Source organism: Nerophis lumbriciformis, linkage group LG25 (assembly GCF_033978685.3).
Source record: "Nerophis lumbriciformis linkage group LG25, RoL_Nlum_v2.1, whole genome shotgun sequence".
Taxonomy (NCBI): Eukaryota; Metazoa; Chordata; class Actinopteri; order Syngnathiformes; family Syngnathidae; genus Nerophis; species Nerophis lumbriciformis.
Genome location: NC_084572.2, coordinates 26,559,009 through 26,576,586, shown reverse-complemented (window position 1 = coordinate 26,576,586; position 17,578 = coordinate 26,559,009). Strand labels below are relative to the sequence as shown.

The following is a 17,578-nucleotide window of genomic DNA, read 5'->3' as shown; positions in this document are numbered from 1 at the left end:
AAGAAAGCACTTTTGTGCGTGCCACACAGCAATGCATCATCAGAGAGGGTGTTCAGCATGGTTAGAAAAATAGTGACAGAGAATAGAACAAGGATGGACAATTCAACCCTTAACTCAACAAGTATATGTGTAAATAAATGAACACTGAACTTCAAGTATTTCTTGTATTTATATATGTATATATATGTATATATATATATATATATATATATATATATATATATATATATATATATATATATATATATATATATATATATATATATATATATATATAAATATATATATATATAATAAAATAAATATATATTTATAGCTAGAATTCACTGAAAGTCAAGTATAATATATATATATATATATATATATATATATATATATATATATATATATGAAATACTTGACTTGGTGAATTCTAGCTGTAAATATACTCCTCCCCTCTTAACCACGCCCCCCCAACCACGCCCGCCCCAGCCCCCCACCTCCCGAAATCGGAGGTCTCAAGGTTGGCAAGTATGTTTGTACTGCATGTCATTGTTGACTACTGTGATATGTTACTTTACCCGGCTGTGGTAAAAATAAATATTTTCAGTTTGCAGCATCATTGTTGAGCAGTTCTTGAAAAGATTAAAGGATATTTGTACTTTCTCTTCAGGTCCTTACATATAGGCCCACTTCAAAGTAAACAATGACGATTGCTATGGATTTGCCAATATATTTTGTCAAGTTACAGTAACCATTCATCACATATGCTAAAAAGGTCGGGCAAAATGCCCCAAACATGTAATTTCTTATAGTAAAATAGGGGTTTTTACAAATGTGTTTTGTATTTATCACTGTTCTGGTTAACTCACTCCAACAGTGTCTTATCATTTGAAGTCTGTGTGAGTGAGGTGACAATTAAACTGCATGTGCATATGTTTTGACTGAAGTGTGTCATTTTGAAAATAATCTAGGAATTAAGAAAATGTAATGTTGTGTTTGGAAAAGTGTGTAAATCATTTTGAAAAAAGACAGCCAGTTGGTAAAATTGTGTGTGAGCAAATGGAAAAAACTGTAATTTGAGACCCAATTTTTGATAAAAAATGAAAGCCACAGATTACACAACAGTCCCCTCTAGTGGTTACAAACAGTATGGCGTTTCCTAATACTGTGGGTGCCAAGGGCCAAAGTGAAAATATCCCAACAGCAATTTAAAGCGTGAAACACAAATAGCTAAAACGTTCCTATATTCATTACCAACAACAATGGTAGATGGCAACTAGTTAGCCTTGCGAAAATACTTGTGTGAGCGTTAGGGGTGTCCCAAACTTTTTCACTTCCGATACCGATATTGATCCGAAATCAGCAGGAATTGCACATGCTTTTATTATTTTTCTAATGTGGAATGTTAGAAAAGATTTGATCAAGTGAAATTAGTCAATCAGAGAACAATGTGAACAACACAAACCTTTTTTTTTATTAACAATTTGTAATGGATTTCCCATCATCCTTTGCACAGTGAATTCCAGCTCCTTCGCTCTAGTTGGCGGTTTGTTGTTTCTCTTTGTAGGACTAAACGATATAAGAATACTTTTGTACCTGCTGCCATCACACTCGTAAATAAGGCTAGCACATTGTGATTTTATTTATTTATTATATCTTAGCACTTTTATCACAATTATTTCATTGGTTTATTTTATTGTTCGAGGCTGCCTGTATAGTGCTGATCATTTGTGTTTTTTTATGTTTTATATGATTTGTGTTTGCTCGCTTCATTCTGCCTTTACGCTGAAATACCAATGTCTGCACAACTATTTTACCTCCGGGTATCATAAAAGAAACCTTGACCTTAGTCTGTCTTCAAGTTGAAGTGGAGTGGTAATTGTTTTTGGCGACACCTCGTGATCACAAAAATGCATTAAGTTAAGCTCATGACACAGTACGTTAAATGATGCGGACACGTTTGTTACTGGATAATTTTTTATTACACTTCTGCCTTTGACACTTTGTATGTGTAAGTAATGCACAGCTATATTGATTTGATACTTGTTTATATTCACATATGTGATGTGTCAGATTGCAATATTGTTCAATTAAGAACACGTATTGCCAAAAGTATTTGGCCACCTGCCTTGACCCACATAAGAACTTGAAGTGGCATCCCATTCCTAACGCATAGGGTTCAATATGATGTGGGTCCACCTTTTGCAGCTATTACAGCTTCAACTCTTCTGGGAAGGCTGTCCACAAGGTTGCGGAGTGTGTTTATAGGAATTTTCGACCATTCTTCCAAAAGCGCATTGGTGAGGTCACACACTGATGTTGGTGGAGAAGGCCTGGCTCTCAGTCTCCATTCTAATTCATCCCAAAGGTGTTCTATCGGGTTCAGGTCAGGACTCTGTGCAGGCCAGTCAAGTTCATCCACAGCAGACTCTGTCATCCATGTCTTTATGGACATTGCTTTGTGTACTGGTGCACAGTCATGTTGGAAGAGGAAGGGGCCCGGTCCAAACTGTTCCCACAAGGTTGGGAGCATGGAATTGTCCAAAATGTTTTGGTATCCTGGAGCATTCAAAGTTCCTTTCTCTGGAACTAAGAGGCCAAGCCCAACTCCTGGAAAAACAACCCCACACCATAATTCCTCCTCCACCAAATTTCACACTAAGCACAATGCAGTCCGAAATGGAGCGTTCTCCTGGCAACCTCCAAACCCAGACTCGTCTGGGCCAAGTGATTTATCATCATTTGGATGGGTGGCCAAATACTTTTGGCAATATAGTGTATGTCTAGCTTATGAGCTATAGTAGTTGCTAGCTCCTTGTAGCTTTCTTCTACCATGTTTACCTTTTGTAAGTGATTTGACTATCACTCAAAAAAAATGGACTAAACTTGTGTACATATTGGAGGACATTTAAATGTTAACTGGTTGTCCAGCTTTGCGCAAGTAAACGTGCTGCAGGACTGCTTGTAGTAAAACTAATATTTAAAATTTTAGACGCAAGGAGATATAATCCAATACTTGTTTTTTAAGATGATATTGAACAATATGTGATATTATTATCGGATCGGGGTACTCCGAGTGAGTTTAAAATGTGAGTATGAGTATTGATTGATTGATTGAGACTTTTATTAGTAGATTGCACAGTACAGTACATATTCCGTACAATTGACCACTAAATGGTAACACCCGAGTAAGTTTTTCAACTTGTTTAAGTCGGGGTCCACGTTAATCAATTCATGGTACAGTATGTATGACATTTGGGGGGCCACCCTCAAACGACTCAACGTGCAAAATTTGGCCCCCATGCCCCACATTGTGTACCACCACTATATACCACCATAGGTGCATCATTACTATAATCAAGGATTCAACAAACTTTATTGACATACCGACCTAATATTTGTAGGGCTGCAACAACTAATCGATTAAAATCGATTATAAAATAATTGGCGATTAATTTAGTCATCGATTTGTTGGAGCTATGCTATGCGCATGCGCAGAGGCTACTTTTATTTTATTTATTTTTATTTATTTATTTTTATAAACCTTTATTTCTAAACTGCAACATTTACAAACAGCTGAGAAACAATAATCAAAATACGTATGGTGCCAGTATGCTGTCCCCCCCCCCAATAAAATACTGTAATGGATAGAAATGTAGTTTGTCTCTTTTATTCGATTATTAATCGATTAATCGAAGTAATAATCGACAGATTAATCGATTATCAAATTAGTTGTTAGTTGCAGCCCTAAATATTTGTCATTTTCATGTACCAAGCTAGCCCAATATTCCAATCAATAATAGCATTCGTGTAAATACTTTGACTACTGAAAAAAGCCACCCTAAAAAACTTCCAAATCAAAGCAGGTTTTGATCATTTCAAAAAGCATAAAAATATGTTTTCAAGGCTTTTACGATTAGTATTCACGATGACGTCACATCTTCTAAAAAGAACTAGACTTCACCACCAGTCGTGTCTTTGAACACAAGTTATTTTTATTTTATTTTATTTTTTCTGCGTTCCACTTCACCACACGTCGTTTATAACATATTTCCCCGACATAAAATTGAAATAAATCAACCAACGACTGTCATTTGTGGCGTTTAAATGGTTATTTGGTACGAGCTGACGCCCCTTCGGGTAACCACAGAATGGTTTGATCCGCGTCCATATAAATGCACTTGGACTTGCCTAAACTAAGAAATAATCAAAGTTAACGTCAGTCAAAGGTGGCTAAAAACACTGCCAACATGGAGTGGACTCCGATGGAAATCAACCCCGAGGTGAAGTAACATAACCAGCGTCGCAATTTCATTCATTTAGGACCAGACTGGGTGAATTAATTGACTATTGTTTGATTTGTTTACAGGTGCTGAACAAGGTGGGTTAGCTAAAAAAAAAGTCGCTGAGTCATGGCGGCATGTTTAAAATGTCCGGTAAGTTTGGACTGAGGCTTAACGTGGACAATTTAGCGTCTACGAGCTGCGTCGCCTCGGCATAAATGCACAAGTTTCGAGGCATGTTTTGTTTTAGGTGTAGAAATTAGGTTAAAATGTGCCTATTAAGCTAGCAGCAGCATCATTAGCTGCTGTTGGGTGTGGTCTGCCTGGACCAGCACGCAGCATCACCCATCAAAGATGGCTCCTCCTGCAATGGGACGTTGTTCAAACCAGTCTTTTTCTTTCTTCATGCCAGCTGATGATGAAACTCGGCGTGGGGAAAAACTGGCGTTTTGTGGACGTGCTGGGTCTGGAGGCTGAGCCACTCACGCTGGTCCCCAAGGAATGCTGTGCCTTGATGCTGCTTTTCCCCCTGACACAACAGGTACACCCATCCATCAATGGGAACCCGTTGGTTAATTCACATGCACACAGTAAAAAAAAAACAACTATAGATGGATTTTACTGTAACATAGATGTAGTGGAATGTTGATGATTAAGCTCCAGAGGTGGGGTGGGGGGCGTTGATCCATACAGACTGCTTGTCTGGGGTGTGGTGATGCTGAGGTGGCAAAGGGGTGGGTTGTACTGGATAAAGGGATTGTAATGGAGGGGTTTAGTATGGCGATGAGTCATCAGTTGTCAAAGTTTGCAATAAAACACTTTGATCACAGGTGTCAAACGCAAGGCCACTTCATTTTATGTGGAGTGCAAAAGGCTGGGGATAATGAGTGCAATAGAAAACTTTCTGGCTAAATGTATTTTTATTTTGATAGAAAAAAATAATGCATGTTTGAAGTGAATCTTTGGACACCTCACGATTCAACACGATTCTCTTTAATATTTGGTATATAAATTATGATAAACCTTTTAAAGCTTACAGTTTACAAAATCACCTTTGGGCTTCTGACATAGGACTTATAGGTGTGGTGTTGGCCTAAAAAAACGTATTCAATTTTTTTTTTTTTTTTACAAAAAACACAATGTTAATCTATTAAAGGAAAATGGAGCAACTCCAACCCAATCCCAGCTTTACAATACTTAATTACAAATAAGGAAAACCAAAAATTTATAAAAACCGTATCAATAGTTCTTCCATCTTAAAATGTTTTAATCCAAAAAAAAAAAATTCGCCCAAATATATATATATATATATATATATATATATATATATTTTTTTTTTTAGCGATTCTCAAAAATTATGAACCAATTTCAAATTGGAATAAATAAAAATAGCCATTTGGATGGGAATCAATTTTTTTAGGACACCCATTGCAACAAGATGTTCCAAGCATTTTTGTGGGGGTTATCTCAAATAGATTTAAAAATTCTGCTTGTCAAGTTGACGTATGATTTCAAAGCAAGTTATCTATTCATCTGTTGATAAATAATAAAAATAAAAAAATCAATTTTTTTTTAATCCATTAAAGGTCAAACAAAACAACTATCAACATAATAAAACAGGTTATAGTTTACAAAAGCTCCTTTGGGCTTCTGACATAGGACAAAGGTGTGGTGTTTCCCTAAAAATTATATTTAAAAATTGTTTTTGTTAATTTTATTTGCAAAAAACACATAATGTTAATCTATTAAAGGAAATGGACCAACTCCAACCCAACCCCAGCTTTACAACACTTAAAATACAGTTTAAAAATAAGGAAAACCAGAAATTCATAACAAAAACATCAATAGTTTTTTTTTAATGTTTTTAATCCAAAAATAACAATAGTTTGGCCCAAACATGTATATTTTTTAATTGATTCTCAAAAATTATGATTAAATTTAAAATTGGATTGATTAAAAATAGCCATTTGGATGGAAATCAATATTTTTAGGACACCCATTGCTTATATTCTAAACTTTAATATCTGTGGAGGCAACAAGATGTTCCAGGCATTTTTTGGAGGGGTTATCAAAAAATACATTTAATAATTCTGCTTGTCAAGTTGATGTATGATTTCAAAGCAAGTTATCTATTAATCTGTTGATAATTTTTTATTTTTTTTCCCCATTTGTTTTTTTTTCATCCATTAAAGGTCAAACAAAACAACTATCAACATAATAAAACAGGTTATAGTTTACGAAAGCTCCTTTGGGCTTCTGACATAAGACATAGGTGTGGTGTTTCCCTAAAAATTATATAAAAAATTAATTTTATTTGCAAAAAAACACAATGTTAATCTATTAAAAGAAATGGACCAACCCCAGCTTTACAACACTTAGGATACAATTTAAAAATAAGGAAAACCAAAAATTCATAAAAAAAACAATAGTTCTTTTAATGTTTTTAATCCAAAAGTAATTTGGCCCAAACATATATTTTTTTTAATCGATTCTCAAAAATTATGATTAAATTTAAAATTGGAATAATTAGAAATAGCCATTTGGATGGAAATCAATATTTTTAGGACACCCATTGCTTATATTTTAAACTTAAATATCTGTGCAGGCAACAAGATGTTACAAGCATTTTTTGGGGGGGTTATCAAAAATAAATTTAAAAATTCTGTTTGTCAAGTTGACTTATGATTTCCAAAGCAAGTTATCCATTAATCTGTTGGCAAAAAATATATATTTTTTCATTTGTTTTTTTTCCATCCATTAAAGGTCAAACAAAACCATCCATCCATTTTCTACCGCTTGTCCCTTTCTAGGTCGCGGCGGGCTCTGAAGCCTATCTCTGCTGCAGTCGGGACCACACTATCAACATAATATTAAAACCGGTTACAGTTTACAAAAGCTCCTTTGGGCTTTTGACATAGGTGCGGTGTTGCCGTTAAAACATATATTTTAAAACAAATTGTTTTTAAAATTTTATTTGCAAAAAACACAGAGTGTTAATGTATTAAAGGAAAATGGTGCAACTCCAACCTAACCCCAGCTTTACAATACTTAGGATAAAATTTTCCATCCATCCATCCATTTTCTACCGCTTATTCCCTTTTGGGGTCGCGGGGGGCGCTGGAGCCTATCTCAGCTACAATCGGGCGGAAGGCGGGGTACACCCTGGACAAGTCGCCACCTCATCGCAGGGCCAACACAGATAGACAGACAACATTCACACTCACATTCACACACTAGGGCCAATTTAGTGTTGCCAATCAACTTATCCCCAGGTGCATGTCTTTGGAAGTGGGAGGAAGCCGGAGTACCCGGAGGGAACCCACGCAGTCACGGGGAGAACATGCAAACTCCACACAGAAAGATCCCGAGCCCGGGATTGAACCCAAGACTACTCAGGACCTTCGTATTGTGAGGCAGATGCACTAACCCCTCTTCCACCGTGACGCCCTGGATAAAAATGTTCAAATTAGGAATACCAAAAATGTATTAAAAAATATATAAAAATAGTTATTTTAATCTTTTTAATCCAACAATAAAAATAATTTGGCCCAAATATGTATTTTTGTAATCGATTTTTGAAAATTATGAATCTATTTAGAATTAGAATAATAAAAAATCGCCATTTGGATAAGAATAAAACATTTTTAGGACACCCATTGTTTATCTTCTAAACTTCGATATTATCTGTGCAGGCAACAAGATGTTCCCAGCATTTTTTGGGTGGTTATCAAAAATAAATTAAAAAATTCTGCCTGTCAAGCTGACTTACGATTTCAAAGCAAGTTATCCATTAATCTGTTGGTAAAAACATTTTTTTTTTCAGTTTTTGTTGTTTTCATCCATTAAAGGTCAAACAAAACAACTAGCAACCTAATTTGAAAATAAATCATGAATGAAAAGGATCAGAAGAAAGTATGAACCTGTATCTGCCCTCTATTCAGTTACATTTGTTGTTCAATTCAAAATTCTATTAAGGCAATAATAAACACAATTGCCTATGCATATTCTGCAACGAGGCTAATATTCATAACTATTTACTGTTACAAGTGGCCCCATGAGAGTAGCCATAACTGCAATTTGGTCCTCACTAAAAACAAGTTTGACATCCCTGATATACTGTAGGCCTGGAGTGTCTTGTTTTTTAATCCTAGCATACCCCCTCAGTCCATGTCTTGTCTTTGGAAAAATTATAAAACTGAATAATATGTGATATTGTGGAGTTTGCATGTTCTCCCCGTGACTGCGTGGGTTCCCTCCGGGTAGTCTGGCTTCGTAACACTAAACTGGCCCTTGTGTGTGAATGTGAATGTTTATCTGTGTTGGTCTTGCAATGAGGTGGTGACTTGTCCAGGGTGTACCCCGACTTCCGTCCGAGTTCAGCTGGGATAGGCTCCACCACCCCCGCCACCCCAAGAGGGACAAGTGGTAGAAAATTGATGGATGTGCAAATATGCAAATATCTTTCATTATCTGGTTAAAATACTTTAAAAAAAAACAATGTACATTTATACACTATTTTAGGATAATAGGTTTTGGCCAAGCCAAATGTATTTTTTTCAGCACATTTAAAGACATCTGTTGGACAGATTCAAATAAAATAAGATTGCATTGTCGCAAACTGGAAATGTGTTAATTATAACTTTTAAGCGTGTTTTTAAAATAAACTAAGCCATGGTTTGAACACCAAAGAGTCCTAAAAGGTCACTTTATTTGTGAGGTCCTAATATGGTGGTAAAATGAGTATCTTATCTCAAATTATTCTCATATTAGGGCTCATCGGATGTGACTTTAACGTTGTGGCCTGTGATACTAGACAAATTGACTTGGAAATAATCTATTCTGACATGTTTTTCTAATGCCTGTGTCAGCATGAGTCTTTCAGGCAACAGCAGGCAGACAAAGTGGCGCGGGGCTCTGACGCTTACTTCCTGAAGCAGACATCGGTCAATTCCTGCGGCACCATCGCCCTGCTGCACGCCGTTGGCAACAACCAAACCAAAATGACATTTGGTAATGTATCGCTTAAATGCTCCTGGATTATAAACTGATGTCAAGAACGGTATCTTAGTTGTGGTTTCAGATTAAGATTTTTGTTGTTCTCAGAGGACGGTTCCGTCTTGAAGAAGTTTTTGGATGAGACTGCAAAGATGTCTGCTAAAGACCGTGCCGAACATCTGAACATGAACAAGGTAAAGAAAACCAACACCTCCATGTTTGTGTCCAGATCTTTTTCTTTAGTCACCCTGGCACAGTGATTTTTAAACAGTGGTATGTGGTGTCTATACAATAGTACACCTAAGAATCACTTGATTATAAAGTACATGGTTATCTTTTCCTATATTTAAACACAATATTGCTTTTCAAACTGTGTAATGTTACAGTGGCAACAATATTAAATATACTTGTTAAATAAAATCTCTGCCTTGTTTTTAATTAATCCTTAGGCCTACTGTGCTACTGTATTTTAATGGTGGTACTTGGAGATCAAAGTTTTTTCTGAGGTGGTACTTTGTGAAAAAGGTTTGAGAACTATTGCCCTAAAACTCATGAAGCATTTGACTGGTGAATGTGTGAAGCTTTTAACCCACGTGGGGGCGCCAGAGACCAGCAAACCTTGTGTGCTTTTGGATTATCCTTGCGTCTAAGGCCCGTCTCTACTGCACACCAAATCAGATTATTTTGCCCTCAAGTGACTCAGATCGGATTGTTTTTTTGTTTTTATTGCCATTCTAAATTGTCTAAATCAAATTTTTGGGCATCAGATTGAGGTCACATCAGGAGGTAGTCCTGAATCTGATTGGAATCGGGTCTTTAAAGACAACATTTTCGGTGCATTGCTTGTCAATAGTGCGCAAAAAATAGTCTATATGTAATATATGAATATATATATACATATATATATATATATATATATATATATATATATTTATTCCGAAGAAATGGCGATTGTTGAAAGACTGGAAATGACTGTGGTGCATTTGCTTACATGTGAGTTGAAAAATAAAGCTTGCGTAGATCTACGCTGATGTCAGTGTCTCCTCTATTCAACAGCCATTAAAAGATTAAAACCCTCCCAAATATTACATGTTACTTTAATTTATTTTCAAGTAAAAAAAAAACCAAATTTTTAAGGCGTTGCAACTTTTGTTTTGTAGTAGTAGCGAAATCCTCCCATCGAAGTGCGCATGCAAGTGACGTCGAGGGGCTCGTGCGCATTTACACTGGAGTCTAATAAAAATCGTATTTTATTTGCAGTGTAAACGGTCAGCTGGAAAAATTCAGATTGGAAAAATGTTTTGATTTGGACCGCTTTGGTCTGCAGTGTAAACGTAGTCCAATAATTATGATCTAAAACTGTTAGTTTTAATTATAATTATCCCCTTTTTTGTACTAAAATGTTTAAAGGATTTAATGTTAAGATTGTTTTTCTTCAGGCAATCCACTCAGCACACAATGAGATTGCCTCACAAGCACAATGTGTGGTAAGTCGACTCTACCACTGCTGCATAACACCCTGAAGGGATTCTAACTGTCTTTGTTGTTTTTGGTGGAAATATAAATGTATTTCTATTATCCCACAGCCAGAAGCGGATAAAATAAACTTCCACTTCATTGCCTTCGTCAACATAAATGGACAACTTCTTGAGTTTGGTAAGAAAACAAGCCTCCATTTCATATATACCGGTACTCATAGTGGCATTCAATCTTTTAAATTGTGGTAATTAGTGTCACCAAATGGCTGTAATAACTTGGACATACACTGCCTAATAAGCAGAAATTATATTTGTAAAGTTGTTTGTAGTAGTTGAATATATTACAGAAATACAATTTTGTCTGTATAACTGTCTCATTTGGTGTTAAGATGGGATGATGAATGGCCCCCTGAACCATGGACCTACCAAAGATAACACCCTTGTTACGGTATGTTAGCTAGTTTCTTTCCCCTTTTAGATCTGGAGAAGTCCTAACAGAACATTTAGCTGTAATACTTAAACTTAGTACAGTCGTCCCTTGTTTATTGTGGTTAATTAACGGTAGTACATCCAGGGTCACTGTTGTAAACAAATTTTGGCAAAATAAGATTATCAATCTTAAATTTTAAAAATAATGCATGTTATTTTTTAATGACACTTTTATATTTTGATAAATTTTTGCTTTAAGGTTTTACTTTTATCGAAATGTTTTATGCCCTTTGTCAAACTTTTTTTTTTTCATGGCAGAAGCACAAGATTGCAAAGTTTCCCTCTCTCCTCCCCAAAAAAATAAATACATTTCAAAGTACAATATTTGATGTGAAGTAATCGAAGCCTTGAATCGGTCAAGAATTCATAACATTGATCTCTAGTCATTATTTTTGGAGCAATGATCGTTTAAAAAAGTAAAATAATCACACTAAGGGTCTTTTGGTATCCAAAAGAGCCCCAGTAATAAGTGTGTGAAGAATAAGTGGTATATTGTTCTTTTCTTTCAATGTTTGAATCTACATCGTTAGATTTTGTAGCTGTGTGTTGAAATGGTAGTCTAAACTATCCTGTCTGATACTTTTTTAGTTTTTTTTATGCTCTGTCAAAGAAAACAACTCTCAAAACTTTTTCTCCAAAACATATTTGAAAGTGGAATATTTGATGTGAAATAATTGGAGCCTTTAATAGGTCAATAAATCATCATTTTGCTTTTTTTATTTTATTTTTTTTATTTTATTTACGTATATATTTTTTTAAACTAACTGTTTTAAAAGCCTGCGTGGCAGCTTTGTATTATCCATCCACTTTCTACCGCTTGTCCCTTTTTGTCAATGATTTTTTTGTTTGCTCTTTTAGTCCACTTACTTTTTTTTTTTTTTTTTTAGTAATATTATTTTTTAATAAAGAATTAGCTGCGGGCCACAATTTGGACAACCTTGTAACAGAATAGTTGGACCATTTATAAAAAAAATAAATAAAATTAAAAAAACCCGGTAACCATTTTCAAAAAAATTTTTATAACAGCCATACAGTCACCTTTACACTAGTTTCACCAAATAATGTTGAGGGTGTTTTACTGTACAGTTCTCACCAGTAGCTCACCCGACCACTAGGTGGAAATACTTTCCACATTCTGGGTAAGTCCTCAAGTTTGAACTGGGCTTCCATGTGCTTAAACCACGGACTTTACTGCCAGAATTTGGTCAACGGTTGTGACAATTAGTCGTGTTGTTAGCGCTAGTATTAGCATCACCGAGTCCTGTGTTGTCAGTCCACATCGCTCACAAGGCTCACCAATGTGGAAGATGAAGTTCATCCTTGAATAGAATGTTCATCTCTACTTGGCATTGCCTGGAAAGATATTGATCGCTAAAAGCATATCTTGTTAGCATTAAGTGCATTTTAAGTAAGTCGCACCCACCAAGTTTTAGAAGAAATAAATATTTTTACATACTATATATTGGCCGCACCGAACCATAAGCTGCAGATATATACCGGTATGAAATATGTTTTTTGTTTATATTAATGTTTCCAAACGGTGCCTGTCACATGGCTGATCAAACAAAACAGAAGTAGTCATCATCATGGACCCACTAGCTGCGGAAGGTAGCTCTCCAATCAGCGCAATTGACTCGATAACTCCACGGTGACATTCTGGCGAGTTTACTGAGGAATTTGAAACTGAATTAATACAAAAAGAATGCTATCGTAAGTTAATACTAACCCAGAGACTTGCAAAAGTGTTAGCATTTGTGCTAAAGCTATCAACGCCAGCTTGATTACAATACAAGAGCATGTACCAATATGCATGAAAACACTCCTACAGCCATCACACTTAGGACGGTTTAGTAAGTATGAATTGTTTTTAGATATATTGTAAAACTTACAAATGTTGCTTAGAGTAATGAATCCACAAGATTAGAAACGCTATAAATGAATACATCCGGTTCAAGGTACGAAATGGAAAGTACGCTTTCAACCCGTAGTACCTGCAGTGAGCGTACTAGTCCAAAAGATGGGGCTTTTGTACGAATGGTAACACATTGTCATGAAAAATATTTGTTGAATACGAAACATGGCTGTTAGCGTAGAAAAATCCTTAAATTAGCTGCACTATTTTACAAGTCGCAGGGTTCAAAGCGTAGGAAAGTTTCAGGTTATAGTTTGAAAAATACTGTCGAAATGGAAGTCACACTTGGTGACTCTATTGAATCTCAACATAGTGATGGAAATTAAGAAATACTGCACTGTAACACATCGGTTTTAACACTTAATCTAGGCCAAAATGTGTAGAAATTGCTTAAACATCTATGATGTAGTTAGGCTGCAAAATTTGAAGTGCAACATGCATTTGGTGCCAAATGATTTAACTTTGTGTTTTTTCAAACATGTCTAGGATGCAGCCAAAGTCTGCAGAGACTTTGTGAAGCGAGGACAAGGCGAACTGCGCTTCTCTGCCGTGGCTCTGTGTCGTCAGTAGATTTCAGGACCAACTGTCAATCACCACATTGTGCCGCAGTAAACACATTTATCTGCTACTGACGGCAGACACTATCAAGCAAGTATTGTTTACCCCCCACATCTCGTGCACTAATAGCACAATGTCAGCAACACAATGCTTAACTGTTACAGGCTTGCAGACACCAGTGGTAGTCACTATTCTCTACGAGTGACCAAATCTAATCACATTGCTCTTTTTGTGCACAAGCACTTGTCTCTTTGTATGCTTCAATGCATTGTGAGCCATTAAAAGTACACATTGGCGTTTGCAGTGGAAAAAGTACAAAAAAGGACTGTTTTAGATACTGCTGAATAAGTAGTTGGCACTGACGTTCCTCACAGCCCAAATGTAGCGATAAAATTCACTGTTGACTAAGTCTTAATTTGCAGGTTTTTTCCCTGAAGAATTTCAGTTAAGTGCAATTAGTTGGCTTTGCACAGTAGAATTTGTTGCACTGTTGTGTGGCTGTTCTTGACACAAATAAAGTGCTTTGATGTGTGCTCCTTGTTTTCATTTGGTGCTATGTTTGCCTTCACCAATTAACACATAATGGGACTGTCTGTGAATGCAACTTGTATGACAACTCTGTACAGTAGATAACATTGTAACTCGGTTTATAAGCTTAGTTCTCAACGTGTAACTCGTCCTGCTGTATCCCAGAAGCCATCTTAAAAAAAAAAGTACTCACGGGTGTCTCTGACACAAAAAGAAATGCATTAATAGAACATTAATTTGGATTTCTAAACAAATAATTTTGCTTTTTATGCGTCATGGCAAGTTAGACAATAATGCCATCTTCTACCACTCACAGTGCAACTCAGCACCAAAGTTTGCGGTCCTGGGGGAAACACTTGATTACCTTTTGTTGCCTCCTGTTATTGCTTACCAATCACTGTTTTCTGATGCTAAATCCAGGGTACATCATAGCATTGTGCTTTAGTATGCTATTGTGTTAAACGTGATTGTTTTACAGAGGTTGAGGTCACTGGAGTCAAGTGTGGAACTCTATGGAGTGGTCGCGATGGGATTAGTGTTAAGGTATTCAAAGGTGGGATGGTATTTCAACCATTTGGGAAATGGGGGAGGCCACAATAGGTGTCTGTATGCGGTCACAATGCATGTTGTGGTGGTACATTTTTGCAAAAGCAACTGCAGTGAACGGCTTGGACTTGCATATTGGTAACAATATTAACACAAAGCTCACATTGGAATGTGAAGTTAAACCTCGTAAAAATTGATGGTCAGCTAATAAAGTGTCACTTTTTCACTCTGTGTGTGTACATATACAGTATATATGTCATACAACACTGGTGTTAAACTTTAGACCTGGGGCCTATGAAAGGCCTGGGATTGTTTTTGTTTTTTTTACTAAATACAAGTAATTTCCTATCATGTAAATTTATCTAATATTGCAACAAATATTGTCATGCATTTCAAACAATTTCTGTTGAACTCAAAGTAAAGTATTTGCTTGACTCATGATTTTAAAGCAAGTTATTGATCAAATTGTTCACTCTAAAATTAATTTGAATGGTTAAAAAAAACTTGGTAGGTCAGTTTCAAAACAAACTGTAAAATAACTAAACAGATAAACTTTCTCCATTTACTGTAATACACTGTAACATCTGTAGATTTGACAGGATACCGTGTCCTGTTTTTCCATTTCCATTAATATGCTCAAAATTAGAATTCTTAACTATAAAATGTGCATATTTTTTTACAGTGTACGTAAAAAATATATAGAATATCTGTGTGTATATATGTATGTATGTGTGTGTGTGTGTGTATATATGTGTATATATATATATATATATATATACTGTATACACTATATATATATATATATATATATATATATATATACTGTATACACTATATACATACATATATATATGTGTGTGTGTGTGCATATGTATGTATGTATATAGATATATACTGTGTGAATATATGTGTGTGTATGTATGTATGTGTATATATATATATATATATATATATATATATATATATGTATGTATATGTATGTATGTATGTATGTATATATATGTATGTATATATGTATGTATGTATGTGTATATGCATGTATATATACGTGTTATGGCCCTCTAAGAGGGGGCCATAACTGCTATGTGGCTCTCAAAAATAACGAGTTTTATTATTTATTTTTTTACTGTACAATTTAGATACTTTTTAGTGTACATAAAGAAATATGTAATGATATATGATTATGATACATATAACTGATGTATGCTTAAAAGTTGGGAAAAAAACTGTAAAGTGTAGATATTTTATTTAATTGTTTTAATAATTACTAACTACATGCATATTTATTGTTACAAACGACCGTCTGAGGGCCTCATTAATCGCCATTTGGCCCTCAATGAAAACGCGTTTTGACAAAACAGTTTTTGTTCGTCCAGCATTGTAAAGAAATATAAATCAATTTTCTAAATTTAAAGATTCCGGATGATTTTTATTTTTCTGCTAAGGTAACATAATGTCACAAACATAGACTATGGGTACAAATCAAACAGGGTTTAATTTCAAGTAAATGCATTTGTCACAATGTTAATGTAAACTTTATGCAATTTTGACACATTTGACAAAGGGACCCATTTTTGCTGTATTGGCCCCGCCCCCTTCGTGCGCCCCACCCCACACTCACAGATTCCTGCGTGCGCGTCCCCGCCTCCTCAACCGCGCGTCCGCAGCGGTGTTGACTGAGGACGCCATCAGCACCGCGCGCGCACGCTCCCTGCGCAGGGCAACCCCTTATTATTTTTTTAGCGGGCTCTTCGTGGCGCATCGTCCCGGCTGGCTGTCTCTCTCAGCTCCCGGGCGGTGTGCATTCACCGCTACAGCGACTAACATCCACGCGTGGGAGCCGCAAGATAACGGCTGTTGCTGCGTGGGGGTGGAGGGGAGCTGCATCCTACGGACAAGCGTCCCACTCACGGAACGGCCTGTCCGGCGATGGCCAGCCAGGCTGCGGATCGCGACGTCCGGCCGGGGTGCGTGGAGTCGACGAGCCACCCGGAACCAGCATGCCGGGAGGCGCAGAAGTGGATCGAGGTAAGATGAGCCTCCACAAGTGAGCGTGGATATAAATACGCACCCACTATGCACCGGTGCACCGTCACCTGTTATGCTGGGTGTGTGCGTGGGTTGCTGCGTGCCAGTGTGTGTGTGTGTCGGGTTACCAAACGGAAAAGTTTGACCACGAAGTGATCGACACACGTAGTCCCACGCACGATATATCCACGAAATCCGTAAGGAGCAGGAACGCCCACTTATTTTTGCCGTTTTACAGTTGTTGCTATGGTGATGAAACCGGGCCAACGTTCACGCAAGAGATGCTGTAGCCCACCAACGTTAGATGAGATTAGAATGTGCGTGTACAGTATAATCCTGAGTGGGGAATCACGATTGCAGCAGCAGTTATGACCTATTTTTTCCAACAAAACTTGATATATTTATTTACTCGCTACTCTTTAGCTCGTTAGCTTAGCATAACTAGCTTAGCTGTTAGCATATAGCCTCATGGTCTGTTATGTACTATTAATTCTTGACTAGCAGCCCATACTATCTTAATATCCATAATATCTAAATACTTAACACAATTATGTTATTAGCTCAAACAAGCAAGTGTGTATTTAATTTAATTAATTAGTAATCATAATAAAGAAAATACATCCAAACAATTGGCTGTTAGCAAGGAAGCTAACTCTGGGTGAAAAAAAGTTGCCCTTTAAATTTTAAAGCAATGTTAAAAGGATAAAGTCATTGTTGACAAATGTTGGTAAATAAATAACCAGAAAATGTATATTTTGTTGTTTTCTTACTGTACCGAA

General features: G+C 36.3%; 2 protein-coding genes across 8 annotated transcripts in view; both read left to right on the top strand.

Moving 5' to 3' along the window:
• uchl1 (ubiquitin carboxyl-terminal esterase L1 (ubiquitin thiolesterase)) overlaps positions 1-14,229 on the top strand; it is a 35,675-nt gene extending 21,446 nt beyond the window's left edge. For 2 of the 4 annotated variants that reach the window (XM_061984058.1, XM_061984061.1), the window contains exons 2-8: positions 4,678-4,806; positions 9,134-9,275; positions 9,369-9,454; positions 10,700-10,747; positions 10,847-10,916; positions 11,128-11,186; positions 13,626-14,229. In XM_061984058.1, coding sequence (XP_061840042.1) covers positions 4,678-4,806; positions 9,134-9,275; positions 9,369-9,454; positions 10,700-10,747; positions 10,847-10,916; positions 11,128-11,186; positions 13,626-13,709 — 618 coding nt within the window. In that variant the 3' untranslated portion in view covers positions 13,710-14,229. The other 2 variants (XM_061984059.1, XM_061984060.1) reach the window with 2 other exon arrangements.
• A 2,255-nt stretch (positions 14,230-16,484) lies between these two features.
• limch1a (LIM and calponin homology domains 1a) overlaps positions 16,485-17,578 on the top strand; it is a 99,619-nt gene continuing 98,525 nt past the window's right edge. For 2 of the 4 annotated variants that reach the window (XM_061984056.2, XM_061984055.2), the window contains exon 1: positions 16,489-16,799. In XM_061984056.2, the coding sequence (XP_061840040.1) occupies positions 16,701-16,799 (99 nt within the window). In that variant the 5' untranslated portion in view covers positions 16,489-16,700. Of the gene's footprint in view, positions 16,800-17,578 lie in introns of all 4 variants that reach the window. The other 2 variants (XM_061984050.2, XM_061984054.2) reach the window with 2 other exon arrangements.